At 40.3% G+C, this 16385-nt stretch overlaps 1 protein-coding gene across 1 annotated transcript in view; it reads left to right on the top strand.

Moving 5' to 3' along the window:
* The window catches only part of LYRM4 (LYR motif containing 4), an 80848-nt gene extending 71049 nt beyond the window's left edge, over positions 1-9799 (top strand). The window contains exon 3 of the mRNA XM_042836592.1: positions 9431-9799. Within this exon, the coding sequence (XP_042692526.1) occupies positions 9431-9493 (63 nt within the window). The 3' untranslated portion in view covers positions 9494-9799. The remainder of the gene's footprint in view (positions 1-9430) is intronic.
* Positions 9800-16385: the final 6586 nt, after the last annotated feature.

Genomic DNA, 16385 nt, shown 5'->3' with positions numbered 1-16385 from the left:
CCTGAAAAAAACAGGAACTGCAAATGTGGGTAAACACTTGCAGTTTTACTGCTTGCTTTTTTCCTGAAGATATCTTGGAAGTTTTCCTCGTGAACTGATTATTTTGTTTGCTCTCATGCAATAGACCTTCCCGTTTCGTTTTTTCCCCTCCATACTCAGGTTTCCTTAGCAGAAATGCTTCATACTCCCAGAGTAGTTGGGATGAGGAGAAATGCGTAATGCATTCCTAGCATATTGGATTGGCTTTTAAATATGTTTGTTAGCCATTGCACTATATATCTTCAGAGTCATTACTCAACACGATACAATTAGACAAAAATTCCTGGCTATTTCCCACTTGACCTACAGTGAAGGTAAATACAGGCGCATCTGTCCTTCCTGGCCTTTACCCCCTCTGTCTGGCATTTGGGAGGCCGCGTGTCTCTGACCAGTCTCAGCTCTTATCAGGGAGGAGCTGCATCCCACGGGTGCTCAATGTTTGTGCTGCTGGAGGATCTCCAGAGCTCTATCAGCAGCTGGGGGATGGGAGCAGCGAGGCTGAAAACCACTGGGCTTGGCACTCGCATTGCTTTTTGGCTATATTTGGAATAGTTGCTGGCCTCTCACTCCTGATGCTTAGCGCTGCTGAGAAATGCCAGGGCAAGCCTCTGCTTAGCACAGCATTAAGTGAGGGAGAGCTGGCAAAAGCAGAAGAGCAAAGAGGATTACTTTGTGCTGCATCTTCCACTAAATCTTTTTTTTTTCTCTCCGATTAACTGTCCTGTGCTATTGCAAAGAAGGAAGGACTAATTAAGCCAGTTGCTGAAAGTGTTTTGCCACCCACACTACTGAAAAGAACTCTTTGTGCGGAATTAGCTTTTACCAGCTGTGCTAAACCCAGTAATTTATCTGTGCCAAAAGAAAGAAAAAAGTGCTGCTATAGTTTATACCAATTAAACTAGTAAAACGTAAGCGATACCCTTTATCCACACAAACAGAGATATCTCTTGCTCAAGAGCTGAGAGGTTTGCAAATAATTATTTTCTCCCTCATTAATTCTTCTTAATGTTTGTGCAAAGGGCTGGGCTGAGGAGCACTGGGAAATTAACTCATTTGTGCACAGGGCATGTTAAACAAGCACATCTCATGTGAGCTTGCCTCGGTTCAGACTGCCTTATGGCATCTTTTTACTTGAGTGTCATTTGGACACAGCTGAACTACAGAATTCATCTCAGGTTGTTTGTACTACAATCCTTACATAGTGACAACATAGTCACAAACCTTGGCTGAAATTCAGCTAATTCATCCTCAGTTCTAAAACGTTGATATACTCCATCTGCTCCCTATGCAAGGTTCTGAAGAGTGTAAACAGTGCAGGCGATGTTTTTTCCAGCTGAATTTCCAAAAGCTGAAGTCTTTGATTCCCAAGAGCTAGAGAGGCTACCTCCTGTCCCCTGGGAGTATGAGAACAAGGATGCTCTGTGCTTTGTACAGCTCCCATTGTAATTCTCCACCCCCAGAACAAAGCTCTTTGAAGTGCAGGGCACATTCAGGTGTGGGAGTTGGAGGCAGTGAAACACAAATGACAGCCAAGTGAGAAAAAAAGAAATCTTGGATATCATCCATCAGAGAAAGTCAGATAAACAAGGAAATTATCTTTGTGATTCTGTCAGGAACAGCTGATTGTAGTTTAGTAATACATTAGTACTTTGCCAAAAAAGGGAGTCTCGTTAATGCAGAAAAAGAAAGGCTCTTACTCCTTTCCTAATTCGTTACAGATCACCTAAATGCTGGATTAGCTTCAGCGATAGGGACTTGACATGCAAATGTTTAAGTAGATCAGGTGCTTCTTTCTGGATGAGGAAACAGATTGAATCAAAATTCTCCAACAGAAAATTTATTTTGGACACAGGAATTTTCTAAAGAGAAATTCACTTATTTCTGTTCTTTCATAATTTGAATGTGCACACAGATTGGCTCAGCTTGTAAGCATGTCTAAGGTTCAGCCTGTAATCATATGATGTTTGAGATGTGTGTGAGAAAGAGGCATTCTGGAACCTTAAAGTTGTAAAAATGAGCTTAACCCTTCACTTTATGAAACTTTTAGTTTTGTTGAAGGACAGAAAAGATGTTTCTCTGTACTTTATGTCTTGAAATCCTGTATCTAGTGCATTCTAGTATTCTAGTGTTGTCTAGTACTGACAGACTTGTTGCTTTGAGAGCATACTGAGGCATCTGGCAGCTCTACAGAATGCAGTGTACCTGCTGCCATCCTGTAAGCAGCACTAGCAGCCTCAGTGAGGACAATCTGGAGTCTTAGGGAAGACAAAGAGTAAATAATAAGAAGCAGCAAACAATTAAACTCTGGCTATTATACCATCAATAAAAATTTCGTAGCTCACAGTCTTTCACCTCCCAAAATACAGCACCAATAGCAAATTAAAAAATTAAAAAATGTTTTAAAAAATTCTTGTGGCAGGGATGCCATTAACAAAATACAGTATTTTTTTGGATGTGGTGCAAAATGTGTATTTTGAGGAGGTGGCTGCTGCATTATCCTGCACAAGAGCAAGGCAGGCTCTCCAACTCACTTTGGATAATTCTGCTAATGCAGTTGCTACAAATCACAGGATCCTCCTTGCACAGTTTGGACATTTCTTACCAAATGTGTCAGCATTACTAGAGTACCTGGTACGTGACAGCACTCAGGACAGTATGAGCCAGCTGTGTCCAGCTCTCTGTGTTTTCAAGCACCAATGCATTGTATTGCTTTTCTTGCCATGCTCAGCATCCTAGCCAAGTGATTTTCCTGCTCTGCATGCTACATCCAGGTTACACCAAGTTTCTCCTCTCCCTTCCCCCTTAGAAGCAGGCTGCTGCCCATGCCATTGGCTAGCCTGTCCTGCACGCTTTCAAGATGACTTTGTCACGTTCCCGTTTTCTGCAGTACAGAAGACTTGCAGGAAATCAGAGAAGTGAAACAGTGTGCCCTCTTTGACTGAAGGAGCACATGATCCTGCCCACTTGGCTGTCCAATGGTTCTTTCTTCTACTTAGGACCTTCTCTTGTTATCTCACACTATATTACGTGCATTGCATTAGAGCAGAGGCTGTCTGTCTTGTCCACATTGTCTGTAAAGATAGCAGCAGGTTGTGTAATTTAAAAAAATAATAAATATTCTCTTTATTAAGACATAATCAGCGTTTAAAAAAGAAGAATCCTTTGCTGTTGTACTTCATCATAAACAAATACACAGAAGCATATATGCCTGCAGTATTTTTTGTGTTAATCACTGTTGGATTAGATGTGATTCTCTGCTGAGGAGTATCTCTTCAGGGGAACCCCCAGAACAGATTAATAAGAGCACTAAATAAGTATTATGTGATCCTACTTCTCATTGGCTGAATAAAATTATACCAAGATACAATGCATACATTTCTAACAAAACTGCATCTTATCATTATGAAGGGAAATAACTTTCAGAGGAATTCTTGACTGTTAGCTGTTTTACTTCACGCCCTCTTCTTTACTGGAAGTCAGAAAAACAGCAGTTGTGAGTTACTTGTTCCTGGCTTTTCAGAAGCTCAGTGTAGCACTGGCAGTAGAAAATTGCTTTGACACGAAGGAACAAAGAAAACAGCATTTGCAAAACATGGGTGAAAGCAGAGTATGCAGTAGTTACAGCTTCTTTGCTCTGTGCTTCCCTTCGCTTCCTTTCCCATTCCTGCATAACAGATGGAAGCAGTGTCTCCAAAATGTTACATTGTTGTATACCGTTTCCAGCTCAAGAACAGAAATAACTTACATAGCTAAGGAGCCAAATGCAGTTTTTCAACACTCTTTCCTAAGCAAAAATAAATAAGGCCACTGCCGCAGCATTTAATGCCAACACAAAGATTTGGCAGAGCACTGAACAGTTACTGATGAGTTCTGGGTTTGCTGTTTGGGTTTAATTACTCTGCACCACATTGGTGTATTTATTATTGCATTACAGAGTTGTTTCAAAAATGACTGTATTTATATAAAACAAACATTAAAATGGCTTTAGTTAACACAGAAAACAGACTTAACTGTGCTGTGTATAGCATATCTGAGTTGAGGAATGAGGGAAAAAATTGCTTGTTAATAGCTGTAGTATCCACTTCTTACATTTGGAATATATAGACCTATATATGTGAGCATATATATATATATAGGTGTATATATAGGTATATAAATATAAATAGGGCATTTCCTTTCTCTCCATAAGAAAACTGAAAATGCATGTGTGACTCCAGGCTATAGGAAGGAACCATTGCTTCCCTGCAAACAAATCTGCAGCCAAAGAGAAGATTGCTATGTTTACATAGAGGTTGTTGCTCACGTGTATGTTTGTGCATGTGTATATAAAAAAAAGTATGTATATATATATGTAAATGTGTTTTCTGTGTGAAACCATCTCTACTATATCAACCTCAGTTATCATCTGCACTTGTTTAAGAGAAACAAGAAATATTTTTTACTGTTCCCAAGATGACCCTCCCAGGAAATCAATTTTTAAATAATTGAGAGCTAAAGAAATTGCTTTCTTAGGATATTTTCCTGTGCTGTGGTGGCTCTTTCACTTGTTTAGTCCTTTTCTTCACCCATGGGATGGTTGTGCATAAGGTAGGAGTGTTACTGCCATCTCCTGTTGGGCTGTTCCTGCTTTTGTCTATTACAGAAAAACAAATGGCAGTAAAAGTCCTGGGGTTGGTTTGCTTTTGCGGGTGGGAAGTTGTGCCCAAGTGATTATTTCAGAAACTGTTTTAAAACAAATTTTAATTATTAAATAAGCACAAGTTTTTTGTGGCTTTTTTTTTTTTTTTTTTGTGTGTGTGTGTGTGTGTGTGTGTGTGTGGTTGTTTTTACAAATGGGATGATCTGTAAAAGTGACAGAGAAAAAAAGCCACTCTGGAAGCATGCAGTGGGTTTTCTCTGGACACCATCTCATCAGCTCGTCAACAGCTGACTTAGTAGTTTCCATGGAGAGGTTTGGACTTAGTTATGCTGCAAGCAGAGAGATTAATTAAAGCCCAAAATATCATTAGAAGAAAGCACTTCTATCTTTTGCTCCATTCAGCAATCCATTTGCTCCCCATACAAATTTTGCATTGATTTTGCTTAGGAAGTGATGGTAAAAAATACCATAAAGACACCAGGAGTGTTTGTAGTCATACTGCATTGACTTACATAAAACCATCCATGATTGCAGTCAGGAAGATGATATTTTCACTGCACTGGGAAGCCCAGTCAGTCCAACACCAATTGGCATTTATCCTCCTTATGTGTCAGTCCTGCTCAGAGATCACAAGCCAGATTTCTTGTCATTTTCACTTTGCACTTGTTTCCAGAAGTTGTGGACACCCTTCACTGGATCCATCTGTGTGGGCGCCCTCCTTGGTCATACACTGCCACACTTGTTGGATGTCACTCTCACTCAGATCTGCTCCCCAGCCATTTCCCTGAGTAATTTCAGGGAATTCTGGCTGGGATTTGTCAGTGAGGCCCGACACTACCGGGTGGTATGGGGCTTGAAGACTGTTGGGTTTGGCAGAAGCATAATGATGAGAAGTCAGGGGCAGTGAGAAGTATCTTGTTCCACTGGCCCCAAAAGGTTTGTTAGCGCACACAGCTTATCTGCCAATTACAGTTCTGTCCAGTGCATGGGAAAAGCAGGTGCCTGCCCACCTTTGTCCTAAGGAGGAAAAAACACAGAGGCTAATAAAATGGACAGACTTTTTGAATACATGCAGAGCTGCCAGGGAAACATGCCCTCATGCTTTTCAGAGCAGAACCACGTGCTCTAAAATAACTGAAGCAAATCAGAAAACTTCTTGAAACGTGGTCACCTTGTTTTCAGACCTGCAGAAAGAGGAGCAGTTGCTTCTCCCTCAAATCTGAGCTGCAAACTAAAACCTTCACACAGCCAAGAGCCACAATATGTGCCACATCCCTTCAGAAGCTGAAGATCTGGTGCTGTTCGACAAGCAGTGACAATGAGGCTGCAATACCTCATCTGCTGGCTTTGTCAGACAGGAAAAAAGCCCCTGCTTCCAGCTCCCTGCCCATGGCTGTCCCACCACACTTGTGTGCAGTGGCAACTGCACCAAACATGCCCATCGCCATGGGTGTCCCTGCGGGTCCAGCAGTGGCAGCTGTGGGCCATTTGAGAGGACAGAGTTCAGAGCTGGCAATGTAACTGGATGGGCTGAGTTTTTAGGATGGTAGCCCATTCTTCTAATGTCTCTGGGATATTGACTTTTTCTGTGTTTAATTCTATTTAATTCTTCTCATTTACTATACATTTCTTACTACACCCTCAGCTGCGTAGCAAGAGCTGTGCTATAGGATGCATCAATGCTTACTGTTCAGTAATTTCTTTTTCCCATTTGTTACCTCACTTACATCCATTGATAAATCTCATTCTGAAACCCCAATTTGTCCAGAATTCAGATGGAAGGCAAGATTGACTTTTTCAAGATCACAAGAAAAAAATGACCATATAGAATGGTACTAAATCTTTGAGCAAGAATAAATTGTCAAGGTCTGAAGGCTGAACTTGTCATACTTAGTTTTGATGTACAGAATTTTGCAGGCAGAATTGAATCTTCGGTAAGATCTGAGAAGCAGCACTATATTTCTATTGATAGTCTTCTCCTGATGATGAAGTGCTTTTTCATTGTGCACTCATTACTGCAGAATTAAATGGCACCATTACCATAGAGGTAAATAACCCTATGGCTAACGAGGTTGCTGAGCAAATGGCAGAGCCTTTCTCCACAGCAGCTTCCTGTTTCTAATGAAAATGCTGACGCTGACCTCTACGCTGGCTCCCAGCCATCAGAAGAGTAAATGGCATGCTGTGTATGAACTAAATGCACATACATGGCAAAGTGGAAACACAAGAGATAGCTACTTAACTCTTTGGGAGAAGAGTCCTCAGTGACACTTGCCTTTTCAAGTGCTTCCTCTAGACCTAATTTCCCACAAAGGCACACTAGGAATGCTGTTTCAGTTCAGAGGGTTAACGAATGTCTGTGTGTCAGTACTGTGGCAGTCTTTCTGCTGATGCAGTTCATGTTTATAGTTGTGAATTTTTCAACAGCTATAAATGGAACATATATTTGTTTTGTCTGAAGTGCATGGGAAACATCGAAAAGCTTGACTGTAACGATGGAAACTCAAGGCTAGCAGTTAAGAAAAAAAATACTTGTGTTTCAAAATTCAGCTTGAAACACCACAGAATAGATTCTGAAAGAGAGGCAGCAGAGCATGCCAGCTGCAACAGGCTGCCATGGACAGAATGGCACAGTGCCATTGGCTGTGCACTTCTTGAGATGTGCACTTTAGTAAAGAATCAGCTTAATACACACACCTGTGACTTCACCGTGTTCAAGTCAAGAGGTACAGCAGCAGGTAATATCATCTCTTGGCACGGGGACAGAAAACAGCAGTTTGTATCTCTCCTACCAAGACTGACTGGGAAGTTACGTACTCAGTCTCATCTGTCTCTCAGTGGATGGAGAAAAAAAAAAATCACAGTTTAGGTTCCAGGGTTTTCTGTAATCTCTCCCAGCCTCCATTAAATTTGCTGCATTGTATGAAAAAGGACTAAAGAATACCTGAAAGGTGATTGCAACGAGAGCAGGGCTGGTCTCTTCTCACTGGTGACAGGATGAGGGGAAATGGCTCTAAGTTGCACAAGGGGAGATTTAGGTTGGATATCATGAAACACTTCTTGACAGAAAGGGTTGTTAAGCACTGGAACAGGCTCTCCAGGGAAGTGGTTGAGTCACCATCCCTGGATGTGTTTAAAATCTTTTGGCTGTGGTGCTCAGGGACATGATTTAGCAGAGGGTTGTTAGGGTGGTATGGTTAGGCTGTGGTTGGACTTGAGGATCTTAAAGGTCTTTTCCAAACTGAGCAATTCTATCATTCTGTGATTCTATGATTATTTAGAGTCTGGAACACAGGATACAAAAATCAAACACTACAGCATGGTTGGTGGTAAGGCAGTCACTAAGGGATGGAGTCTGCCACATAACTCAGGAGCAGCGAGTTCTGTTTGATAAGTAACACTTGCTGACAGCTTGAAGTTTCTGTTGGTAACACATGCCTCAGTTGTGTATGGCCTTTGTTTTAAATATTCTATGTGCAACACACTTCATAAGTAATTTCAAAAATAATCGGACTTGCTCATATGCTGTTACTGACTTAGTTCTGAGTGCCAAGAGTGGAGTGTTCGCTGGCAAGGAGAACTGCTGTTCCCTTTAAGGGCTCATCAATCCTCCCTCGTAATGAGCATTTCAGGATTCAGATCAATGTGTTACGTGTTTCAGACCACACCGCTTATCAAGATTAAATAGTTCATTTCCAAAAAGGCAATGTTGTTTACATTTATGTGGGCACACAAGAAAAAATTTAACCGCTACCAAGATTTTTCCCATCAAAAATAGTACTTGAAGAATGCTGAAAAATGTATTTCCCTCACTTTTTTCACTGCTTTGAGAGCTTGACTTGCTGTCAGCCTTAGTTTGAGCAGTATTAAATTCTGCTACACCTATTCTGTTTCATGTAATTAAGCACCGCCTTTTTTGTCCTACTTCCATAATTAATCATACCATCTTTTTTCCAGTGAAAAGGACACACAAAGCTGTGTACCAGCACCCTGGGAAGAGAGTGAAGGGTGAGAAAAGGCATAATAGATAGTAAAAATTCGACTCCAAAATTCATACTTTTAAAATAAATGTTGGCTTCTGCAGACACAAGCCTACTTGCACAAAACTTCCATCCACATCTCAGCTATTAAGTGAAGATCTATGTGGCTGCTGTCACCAACCACAATTTAGCAATGCTACAATGCAGACTAGAAAAGGACAAGAGGAGTCAATTTTTCGTCTCCTCATCTCACTAGAATGCACAAATGCATGAGGTGTGAATACTGTCTCATGGTCAGCTCCAGCATGTGTAAAATCTTACTGCTGAACTAACTGTACAGGCAATGGTTTGACCCTTTGTGAGGAAAACTGGGGTTCCACACAGACTAGAAAGTAACACCCTAGCATGCAGTTTATAACTTGGCTGTCCACCCAAAAGCGTAATCAGAAATACAGGCTGATAATATTCATCTTTCCCTTGTTCTAAATATGGAGGCTGTTTGCTTTTGCTGTGTCGTTAACTGTTAATGAGTGCCTTTGAACAATATCCTTCTGCCATTATTTCAAGATTTTAGGTACACAGCTATTGGCTATGGGCTTAGGTGAGGTTCTTATTTAGAAAAGATGCTTATAGAAAGAAAAATGTCATAATGAAAAAGGTTAATACAAGGCCTACACATTTCTTGGTTTGTTTTTAATCTCCTTTGTGAAGCTGCAATTATAACCTGATTACTTTCTGGATTTGGCTTGCTAATATTTTGGTTTGATTTCAGGTTACTATCGGCCAGATGTATGCCACACAGAAATTGGTCATTGAGAGTCCAGGAAACACATAGCTGTGAGGAGGCTCTGACCCTGAAGCAACCCTGGACCATCTTCAGCATCTTTCAGTGCCACATACGGATGCATAACGTCACTGCACATCTGGCCTATTCTGTTCAGCATAAGAAATGTCTGAGAGACTCTTTTTTTGGCAACCAAAGTACCATTTTCTTATGGTTTGCACATTCTGAAATATACTGCTGTGATTTACAACAGTGTGTACGGTAGTCCTGAAGTCTGTTTGCTTTTGTGTTTCTTGTGATTAAATAGTACCTGCTTTATTCATCAATAAAAACTTTGTTAACCTACCTGCAACCAGACACATTCTTCTGCTGCTGCCCTTTTCTTTCGCCAGGCACGAAAGATGTTAGATATAAAACCTTACACTTAGTTACTAAGAGTAAATTCTTATTAATCCTGTTAAATTTTAAAAAGTACAGCATCTAAATTTAATCTCTAAATAGTTTGAGTATTAAAACCATATGAGATGAGCAGGGCAAGATTCCTTGACATTTGAGCAGTTAACAAAAAGAATTCATTTGTTCTTTCTTCCATTTCTAAGAGTCAACAAGCAGTCTCTCACCCTACTTTTAGCAATGAAGAGATAGTAGCAGAATGTAAAACTTCCATCACTGAGGCTTGGAGCTTTAAAATATATTTTCCTTTTCTAAATGTGTTGAAGCACAGCTACTGGCAGAAAGTAGCAAATCACTTCATGCAAGGCTTTCCTTTCTCATGAAGCTCCTGATTTTACCAGGAGAAAAAGGCCAACAACCTGCCTATAACTCAAGTGCCATATGTCATGAATCGGAAGCAAGCTTTACCCAGCAGAAGTGGAACACTCAGGATAGCTTTTTATTGAATCTTTAAATCTGTAGATTAGTCAACATTTCTTAAACTATATTTTCATTTGTTTGTTTGTTATTTAAAGCTGAACCAAGTTCTGTTCCAGTCAATGCTGTGCTTGTTTTGGTTTGTTAGAAACCAGAGGAAAAAATAATCCATGCAATGGTTTTTTAATAGTATATGGAAAAGGCTTGCTTTTTTTTTTTTTTTTTCCCCAAGGGATTGTTTTGCTGGGTTTTGTTGTTTTTGCTTAAAGAGAAGCAGAAGTTCCAAAGCAGTTCATGGCCTTTAAAAACCTCCTTTCATTTCTTCTACTACTCAGAGTTCATTGTTACAGGCCTTATTTGTTTTGCATTGTCCATGTTGTGGCACTATTAAAGCAGAAGACAAAGTGTCTAATTTGGAACAAAAACACACCATATAAAGTGTCTTGTATAATTTTGTACAGTTGAAATGTGTGGTACTGCTTACCATTAACAATATAGTGTACAGAACAAGATATGAGGCTGAGAGCCTGAGACTGCAAAGGTAGCCTTCATTCTCATTAAAAAAAAAAAGTGAGTATAGTAATAATTCTCCTTGTATTAGGTCTATAAGTACTGCATTGTCAATTGTGCTTAGTGACCATTAAAAAGAAATGTAACTGTTTTAAAAGGTAAAATACAGTTGATTCTCATTTTAAGATCTCCAGATTCACAACAAGATAATTAAACACACTTCTTGATAATGAAAATGTAGAGGAGAAAAGAGTTATTATTTAAACTTTCAGTGAACTTGAAGAAATGTAGTAATGTCTGACACTTTTAGAGAACACTGGCTTAGAAGCGTTGCCAGTTCTTCTTTAGAACAGCTTCAGGACTGGAACAAGGACAGCCTACAGGACCAAAGTATGAGAATGTATGCTAGGAAACAAAATAAACATCCTTGTAAACAGTGTCGCCCTGATTTATGAAAAGGCATGATTGCAATTGTAGGCTTTTTGCCATCTAAATATCAGTTAAAAAAAAAAATTTCAAAGACAAGTCTTTTAAATACATGATAATTTCTTTCAAAATATTGGTGCCTGTCCTGTGAAGGCCTTTAGGATGCAATTTCCACGAGGAGTACAACTGTAGATGTTGCACCTTGTCATAAAAGTGCAATTGTCATTATAAAATTGCCTTAACATTATGGAGATCACTTCCATGCTTTAATGCCTGAAAATTCTTCTGTTAAGTTTTGGTGGTGGATAAATTGCTGCTGCACTCCTAATTTGTGCCACCTGTTCCTTACTTTTTGTTTCAGCATTGCCAACCAGGTTGTCTCCTAGCCACTATTACTTGCAAAGGTGCACTAGTTATCTTCAGGATGCATTCTACAGAAACCCATCTAGAAAGACATAAATTAAATTCAAGCCTTGTAATTTCCCCGTCTCCCTGATCTGTAGTGCACAAGTTAAGACAGCTCACTTTCTCAAGTCAAGGAAAAATCAGTTCTTAACTCCATATTAACCATGAGTTTACTATAAAGTATATATACAGCACTTATTAAGAAACTTCTGCTGTTCAGGACCAGAAGCCTGTGTTGTATTAACTTGTAAACAGGAATGCAAAGCTAGTGAGGATGTTAGTGTTTACTCCTTAAATCCTACACTATTAGAACATTTTAGAAATCTGTTCCCTATTTTGGTCAGACCTGCATGACTTCTTTGCTCATCAACACACACACAGTGCACTCTGCATTAGTATCAGTTATGTGCCTATTAGTTGTACAGGATTGGAAGACACCTAGAAATACGATTCTGTCCTTGCCTGAAGTCTGTTATAAGTTTTTCTCATAGTATACTTAGTTCTGTATAAAAACATAGCTTATCAAATTCTTTCTTGTTGAAATCCTAAGAAGTATGGAAGGAAAATTCTTAGAAGCCACACCTGGCTTAGCAAGTACAGAACAGAAATAGTTGCAGGCTGGGGCAAGTTCCCTCTTCTTACTCTGCAAAGCTTGCACTTGTTGTCACTGATGGAGACTGCATTCTGGAGCTGGCACTTTGGTCCATCCTGGTAATTCCTGTCTTCTTCCTGCTGCACCTTCTGTGCTCCACCAGCAGTATTTACAGTTCAGTACTCAGGAAATCTTTCTTGGCGCCTGTCAGTATTGCTGGATTTTGCCAAATCAGTGTAAGTGGTGGGAAGTGATAAAATGCAAAGGAATGGTTCCATGATGTATATGTCCACTATTATAGAAGGTATATATTTTATTTTAAAAGGCAGCTTGCTAAGTATCTACTAAAGCTGCAATGTTTTATCAAAACAAGTTTGCTTGTATTGTATTAAAAAATTGAAGTTTCTCCCTGATCATTTTAACAAACTATTAATCTCCAAAAGTGATTTGTGATGAATTTTACAGTATAAACCTGGAAACAGCTCTCTGAAAGAAAGAAAAAGAAAGAACACTCCTTCAACATGAGTAACTGTCAAAAGGAAAAGCCTGTCTGCTGTGTTCCCACTGCTCGCTGCATTTTACCCCAGTTGAAAGCCCAGTTTCACAATGCCTACGTATGTTGGAGAAAAAGCCTTCCTGAAGTAAAGCAACCTGGAGTAGCACGTGAATACTTTATATCCAGTAGTGAAGCAGACCAAGAAGAATTTTAACCTACAACTCACATCTGTAGAAAGTTCTGTGTGAAATTTCACCATGTTTCCAAGCATTAGAAGCATCAGTTGTATCTTCTAACATCAGCAGGTAGAAGAAAGAATATTTCTATGGAGAAACTCTGCCCCCTCAACTTACTCCCTGTAAGGCAACAGAAATGCATCTCTCTAGATAGATTCAGTAAGGGTATGTATATAAAGAGTCAGAAAGGAGCTGTACGTTGACTGTTTTCCAGGCTGGACAGGGCTCTGAGCAACCTGATGTAGCTGTGATGCCCCTGTTCATTGCAGGGGAGTTGGACTACATGGCCTGTAAGGGTCCCTTCAAACTCTAAGGGTTCCATGATCTCGTAATGATCTACAGTGAACTCCTGGCATTACTGAAGTCATGAGCGTACTCATTGCTTCGCTCCTGGTTCTTAACACGGCCAAAACTATTTCATACTCTTAGCAATGTTTTGATTGATGACATCTATAAGAAAGATTGAAGGTGTGTTGTTCTTTTTTCTCATGAGTTTTTATTTTTACTTCAGTATTGTAGAAAGTAAAGCATGCGCATGAGCCCTTCATACGGAAGCAGAAAAAAAGAGAGAAAGCAGTCATTCCTCCAATGCTGTATATTTTCTACAATTGCAAGAGTTAAAAATCAGGAGCTCTCAATCCTGTTTCACAGACATATGCACCTCTGAAGAACCCCGCAGGTGACACAGAGCATCGTTAATGTAAGAGATGCTTCTTTCTAAACCACTCTCCTTTTTTTTCTTAGCGTTAAGCCCATTAACTACTGAAGCTTCACAAGGGGTGTGAGGAAGTGATGTAAGCAGTGCATTCATACGACTGTTCTACATTCAGAAGAGAACTGTGGAGACCTGTGAAGAATGCACGGGCTTGCTACTAAAAGAGTGCACCACATAAATATTTATATCAGCCTTTGGAAATATGCTAATGCAAGGCAAGTAATTTTCCTCTCTTAGAAAGAATCATAAAAACAATTAAGGTGATTTAATTACTGCCAGGCCTAGATGGCAGGTTTTGAGCTCTCACAGACGAACATTCATCACAGTGCCACGTAACAGACAATTAAACCTCAATCATTTCCCCTGTCTTTGTGCAGTACCTGGGATGGATCCAGATCCCAGGAAGTCAATGGGAGCAGACGCCTCACTTTCAAGCTCTGATTGAAAGCTTCAAGTGAAACAGAAGCAGCCTGCATGCAAGTTTGTAGTGCTTCAGGGCTCCATAGCAAATTGAACTTCAGTCCTTTCTGATTTCAATCTGAATATAAACATGGTTATAAACTGCAAAATAAAAAACACCCACTTAAGATGTAACTTTGACGTCCTTCATAGTAACCCAATATAGAGATTCAACTATTTACTATTTATCTTATTTACACCTATAAAAAAAACTTTTACATCTATTTCTCCGTTATGCGCTTAGTCCATGGGAAAAAGAAAAGAAGAAATCTGCATGAATTGGAAGTCTTTACAGCTGGATTTTATCCAAGAGTGCTACCAAATCTGTATTACTTTTTATTTCTCACATTGGGGTGGGGAATGTGTTTATGAGCACGTTCTGCACAAGTTATGCCCCCAAGCCCTATAGAATATTATATTAACAGTAATGTAACCAAACAAGAAGCGTTTCACTTAACATTTGATTCTACTGGACTTTCTCATTTTATATAATTAGAACTAATTCAATTTGAATATATTTCCTTGATAGTGACGGAAAAAGCAATGAATCTCAAGCTATGACCACAAACACCAACCCTGTGCCATGTTGGTTCTGGGATGCCAGCGTTTGGTACACACATGTCCTATGTACCCATGTAACAGTGTGGCCTTGTGTCTCCACAGCCTGCAACACTAAAATACAGGGGGAAAAAATCATTTTGCATATTAAAAAGTGGTTATGTTTGAGTCCCGTCTGTGAGAAGTTTCCTCTTTCACAACAAGTGAATTGTGTAAGAAATTAAAGCATTTTACTTGTTGCCAAGGCATAAAAATGTTCTGCTTTAATCATCATTTGCAGGATTTTTTTACCCCTGCATTTTGAATTTCAGACTACACATAAATGTTACACTTTCTGGATGTTTCACATCCGTTATCCATAGCTTACAGAACAGCAGAAAATGTTTCTCACCCTCTACACATAACTGCAGACTACAGCTACAATTCTTCTATGTGGCAGCCCCACAGCTCTGCTCAGATGCAGGCATCAGAGCTACTGCTGCCTTCTGTTTTAGGAGACATCCCCCAGCCCATCCTTCATTGATGAAACTTCTTCTCTGGAGCAATTCATGAACAAAACACAGATAAGGAATGCACTGCACAAGTCTGAGATGTTACACTGTACTGAAAAGAACAATCCATCTATCTCAATTGGCATCACATATCAGCTTAAGAGCATGTTATTTCATTGGTACAACTATCAGTAGCTAATGCACACTGCGTTATTCCATGTCCTGTAACCTAGCAGTGCACAACAGCTCTGCACCAGCTTGCAGAAAAGGCAGCTTAGCTGAAGACTCATTTCAGGTATAGGATATATGCCAAAGCATTTTCTGCACCCAGATAAAACCTTATCTGTTTTTTCATCATGAAAAAAATAATAATAGCACTAAAATAATACAAGTCAAGCTGCAGAGCAGCCATCACATCTTCTACAGAACCCTGTGAGAGCAGAGCTTCCTTTCACCACAGCTCTGCATGAGCTGCCTCTGCAGGGCACAGGCTAGGGTTAACACACACGTTCTTCTGCACAGAAGATGCAGAAAAAAAGGTTTGTGTCAGTGAGCTTTTTGAAAGCTTTTTATTCTAACAAAGCCATTCGCAATGGTACTTTTTTGCCAAATGCCAGGACTTGGGACACAGCAGTGCCACAGTGCAATGCAGTGCAAGAGTGAAAGGCTGTGGGTTAAGTGCCCAAACCCAACAACGCACAAATATTGGAAAAGATGTTGCAAAATGAGCTGAATAAATTAAAAGCACTTGAAAGCGTGGTGCAAAACGTAACATAAGGAGAGCTGAAGCAAAGCATTTGCTTTCGTTCATTAGCGAGATCCCCTCCCTACCACGCTGTCACTGTGCTGTGACAAGGCCGTCCATGTCATCGCTCTCCCCAACACAGGCACACCGAACGAGACAGACACCATCTTCCAGCGCACAGCACGTGACTGCGGGGTGCTGTTATCGAAGCTCTCCAGATAACTCGCTATCAGCCAGTATTTTTAACTGCTCCTCTGCCCCTGCAAAGGCAGCCTATGCTCGGCAGGGCCCCAGCCGCGGACGTCCTTCTGGGCCTCGGGCAGGGCGGGGAGCGGCATCGAGGTCCCACTCAGCCTCCTCGTTCTCTCGATGCGGATCCGTCCCATAGCGCTCCTTCAGCCGCCGCCCCGACCTCCCCCCGACGGCAGCACGACCGTCGC

Source organism: Centrocercus urophasianus, unplaced genomic scaffold (assembly GCF_019232065.1).
Source record: "Centrocercus urophasianus isolate 14NV4802_14NV808 unplaced genomic scaffold, USGS_Curo_1.0 seq_11, whole genome shotgun sequence".
NCBI classification, from domain to species: Eukaryota; Metazoa; Chordata; class Aves; order Galliformes; family Phasianidae; genus Centrocercus; species Centrocercus urophasianus.
This window is presented reverse-complemented; position numbering and strand designations above follow the sequence as displayed.